This window comes from Penaeus vannamei, chromosome 33 (genome assembly GCF_042767895.1).
Source record: "Penaeus vannamei isolate JL-2024 chromosome 33, ASM4276789v1, whole genome shotgun sequence".
Classification (NCBI taxonomy): domain Eukaryota; kingdom Metazoa; phylum Arthropoda; class Malacostraca; order Decapoda; family Penaeidae; genus Penaeus; species Penaeus vannamei.
The window spans coordinates 31355185-31360184 of NC_091581.1; the positions used below are offsets into that span (position 1 = coordinate 31355185).

At 40.6% G+C, this 5000-nt stretch overlaps 1 protein-coding gene across 6 annotated transcripts in view; it reads left to right on the forward strand.

The window, feature by feature from the left end:
- LOC113828302 (delta and Notch-like epidermal growth factor-related receptor) overlaps positions 1–5000 on the forward strand; it is a 163739-nt gene that overhangs the window by 147338 nt on the left and 11401 nt on the right. For 2 of the 6 annotated variants that reach the window (XM_070145123.1, XM_070145124.1), the window contains exons 8-11: positions 520–777; positions 2569–2711; positions 4142–4369; positions 4566–4695. In XM_070145123.1, the coding sequence (XP_070001224.1) occupies positions 520–777; positions 2569–2711; positions 4142–4369; positions 4566–4695 (759 nt within the window). The remainder of the gene's footprint in view (positions 1–519; positions 778–2568; positions 2712–4141; positions 4370–4565; positions 4696–5000) is intronic. The other 4 variants (XM_070145127.1, XM_070145128.1, XM_070145125.1 and 1 more) reach the window with 3 other exon arrangements.

Genomic DNA, 5000 nt, shown 5'->3' on the forward strand with positions numbered 1-5000 from the left:
TTGAAAAGTGATTTTCTGTTTAATTTTATCCAAAATAGCGATGCATTATATGAATATTTCACTCAGAAAATATTATTATGCAAAAGTAGACCCTGTTTTATAACGCTGTTTGATGTTGAACAGCAAGTGAATAACGCTGCAAACGACTAAGGCAAAGTATTTCACTCTTCATTTTATCTTATCCAGAGGTCTCTTTTCCGGGGAGACCTTGCTTTGCCCTTCTGCCTGCGAGCGCCTTTTGGGGTCTTCCTCGTTTATTCTTTCTCTTATGAAGACTAGCTATGTCAATACGATGAAAGCTACCGCAAAATATTTTTAAAGCGATATTCCAAGCAGTCATTTCATTGGTCAAAACGGCAGGGATGATGGGCAGAGGATGAACCTTGCTGGAGGATGGCGCACTGTATCTCAACAATTTAATTATCTAGTGCGTTATCTCTTCAAGATACATCCCTCTCCACTAAACGAGCTCCCTTATACCGTAACTACCAGGCTTCCTAACCTGGATCCTTCCCTCAGGGTACCGAGGGCGGTACTGCGAGGAGTGGACCAACCTGTGCGAGTCTCGACCCTGCCAGAACGGCGGCACGTGCACGGGCAACCACTCAGCCTACACGTGCCTCTGCTCCCCCGGCTGGACAGGGACGCAGTGCAGCGAGCGCGAGGAAGTGACGGAACTCAGCAGCAACAACGACGAGGCCTGCGCGAACAGCCCTTGCATTCACGGCGTTTGCGTGGAGACCCAGTCGCAGGGCGTCAGGTGCTTCTGCTTGCCAGGTGAGAGTTACGCCCGTACTTTTAAAACCTTTTGCCCGCGCTGGCGTTCACTCGTCTCCCGGCGGCCGCGGCGGCAACATCTCTCCCAGAACCTCCTCTCCCAGATATCCACTCAGCTCCGCACGAGCTGCCTTCGACGACGTGTGCCTTCTCGGACCCTTTCAACGAGTGTCGCCTCGTTCGGTCTTCCTCTCCAAGATCCTTCGATGTTGCCAGCGGTCGCCGGGGAGCGAGTCACTCCATGCAGGGATGGACCCCTGATCTGCTGCTCCTGCCGGGGCGGCCTCTTCTTCGGTGTGATGAGGCGGTACATTGTCTCCCTCCTGGGACCTCTGGCGGAGATACGACGTCGGTGCGGGACTCTTTTGCGGCGCTCTCTTATTGTCTCCGGCCTCCAGCACCGTTGATGGGCGGTTTTTGCAGCAGTAGCGGAGCGCCGTCCAACTAGGCTGATCTTTCGGCCATACTTTTGACACCCATCCATCCAGATGTCAACCACAAGTATCACCACCACTTCAAGAGATGAAGCCTTGCTTCATCACCACTTTTATCAAGTTCACATGAATAAATATATCCTTCCGAAAGATTCACTATCATAAAGTGAACTATAAACGGGTGGCGTCAGCGGAACCCGTGCCACCTCGTAATAAGGGGTGGTAAATTATCTAAAAAAAAAAAAAAAAAAAAAAAGTGCTGGCGTTCGCCTGGCGAAGCTGCGCCAGGCGATCATCTGAGTGAGGAAGGCCTTGCTTTAAAACCCAACGTTCGACATGGCGGGGGATCGCCAGGCGCTAACATCTGAAAAACACGGTAAACGCAAATTTGTTTACACCTGCAGTGCACAGCGTTTGTCGGCCCTCTCCTATATCCATTTTGGATAAGAAAAAAGTCCTTCGGGACCTCATAAAGGACTATAAAGAGCCCGTGTTAATTACTAACCTAATCCTACTTTACCTTACCATATCTTACCTAACATGACCTAAACTTAATCATTAACCTCAGGAGAAGACGAAAATGTTATCTTCGTAATAGTCTCACTTTCTACTCTCACAAAGGAGTTAAAAATTAACTTTATACTATAACAAAGTTAACTTTATGCTTTATACTATACTATACTTTATTCTATACTATATCAATTTTATACTTTTATACAAAAAATAACCTTACACTTAAACAAAGGAGTTAAGAAATAACCATTTTACTATACCTAAAACATTTATGTCAATATTTTTGAGAAGAAAACTATCCCTACAACCAAAATAACAGCTTAAGTCTAAATAGCTCATCTCAGGGGAAGGGGGGGAGGGGGGGAAGGGGGCAGGAATACAGCTGATGTCTTGAGCTCTCGATTGGAACATTGATGGTCTTGGAAAAGCTACGTGTATATACGTTATTTCATAATAAATTGTGATTTTCAGATATTATAAAATTGCAATGTGATTCCTATACCATATTATACACAAATATGTTACTAATTCATAATTTGAAAGCAAGAGAATGGGAAAGGGAGGGCTCTCGCGACTTTGCTTCGCCAGGCTGTTCCAGTACGATCCTACGCCAGCCCTGGAGAAAGATCGCCTGGCGAACACTTGCCATGCTTTTAATAGCACGGAGTTCCCGATCGCCCGGCGAAATCGAATGCCACCCCTGGCGAAAGGCTTTAAAAGTACGGGCCTTAGATCTGCAGCGGCAACAACCGGCGGTTTTTCATTTCAGATCGCTAAGACCGCTGACCTTCAACGCTCGATCTGATTCTATTGATCAATGAAGGTTGTGTTTCATCGCCCGCAGGATACGGAGGTTCGCGGTGCCAGTTTGAGTACAACGAGTGCGAATCCAGCCCGTGCATCAACGGCGGAACTTGCGTCGACATCGTGAGCGGGTTCCAGTGCCTGTGCGGCAGAGGCTACACGGGGAAGCGCTGCCAGATCAAGGTATCGGACGACGCAGGAAAAAAAAACGAAAAAACACGCTTTTAAAAATCTAGAATCTATATATGTCTGTGTATGTAAACATATAGCATATATATATATATATACATATATATACATACATACATATATATATATATATATATATATATATATATAATATAATATAATATATATATATAATATATATATATATATTATATTATATTATATATATATATATATATATATATATATATATGTATATATATATATATATATATATATATATATACATATGCATATATATATATATATATATATATATATATATATATATATATATATATATATATGTATGTATGTATATATATATATATATATATATATATATATATATATATATATATATATATATATATATGCTATATGTTTACATGCACACACATAAACGCTCGCACACATTCACACACACACACACACACAGTAGTTAGTAGCAGTATATTTATTAGTATTATCATTACTGTTGTCATTCTTCCTTTACTTACTTTTCTCCTTCTTTTAATGGTATCATTAGTTTTATTATCATTAATTTTATGATAAATATTGTTATAATTACTTTCATTACTGTCATTATCATTATTGCTATTATTATTATCAATATTATTACTCTTATTTTCTTTTCTCATTATTATTATAATTCTATCATCATAATTTTTCATTATAATTGTGGTTATCAATGTTATCATTATCTTCATCTTGACTTTCTTAGTGTTAAAATTATCATCATTATCTTTATCATTATTATCATTATTGTTATTATTAATACTACTACTTTTATTATTATTATTATTATCATTATTATTGTCGTTTCTGTTATTATATTTATTGTTATCATCATTATCATTATCATTACAGAAATAATGATAATATCAATAATAATAGTAAGTATGAGAATAAACGTAATATCATTGTTTTTCCTATTTTTATGGTTATTATCATCATCATTATCATCCTCAATATCATCAGCATTATTTCTTAATTATTGTGATCATTATCATCGCTATCATAATTTGTGTGATTATGACTGTTTTTACAACCATCTTTACTATGTCATCTTTATCATTACTATCATTACTGTTTTTGGTATGGTTGTCGTTGTTATCATGATTGTGATTATTATTGATAATATCACTGTTATTATTACTATCAACATTTCTCTTAGTATTTGTCTTCTCATGAGTATAAAGAGCATTATTATCGTCAGTCTTAACAGCATTCATCAAGATTATTGTTTTCATTTTCACGAATGAAGGCGAGGCTACAGACAAGACACTGGTGTTATTTCTTATTTCTGCGGCCTTTTCTTCCGGGCAGCTTAATGATTATTTTGATTTGCTAAGATGCGATGATAAGTGCAAAATGCGCTTCTCACTGCCCCTTTCCTTCCGCAGTTCGACCTCTGCAAGCCGGACCCCTGCCCGGCGTCCAAGGTGTGCGTCGACAAGGGCAACAGCTACTCGTGCGAGTGCCTCAACGGCCTCAGCGAAGACAACTGCGGCCATCACAATCTCGTAGGAAATTCCTCGGTTTCAGTAGGGTTTCGTCCGTGGACAAAGACAGTTCGACCCAATCAATTCACAGAGACAGATACACAAACACACAAACACTCAGAGACAGAGGTGAAGGAATTGCATTTGATGTAAACATTTTCTTATGCATTGATTTATCTTTCCAAAGAAGCAATTTCTATATAGCCAAAACATTAATGCTTTGTGATGAAATTCATGTTTACAGAATTAAATCCCCTGCATATTTTTACTTCTCTGGTAAGATGACCTGCAGGAGACCTGTTCCTCACGCCCTGCCCTTCCGCAGGTGTGCATGCCTAACCCGTGCGAGAACGGGGGTACCTGCTGGATCGTTCCGGAGGTGCACGTGTTCTTCTGCTCGTGTCGGCCGGGGTTCACGGGGAGGACGTGCCAAGGTATCGCCCCCGACGTCCACGGTGAGTGACGCTGGCCACAGGAACCGGGGCTTGCCCGCCGGGACTGCAGGTAGTTCTTGCGGTAGCAGCTGCTAGGGTGGAGGAGCAGCCGCTGCTGGGCAGCGCTGCGGCGATGTGGCCGAACAGTTGGTGCGCGAACGAGGTAGTTGAGCTGGACGCCTTCGGTTGAGCGATAGACGGTTTCAATATACGAATGAAGACTATCCATGGATAAAATTATATTTTCATGCCTTCAAAGGGTGAAACTGACATTAAGAATAAAATAGATAAGAGATACTAAAAAACTTCCAATAAAAATATAAAGT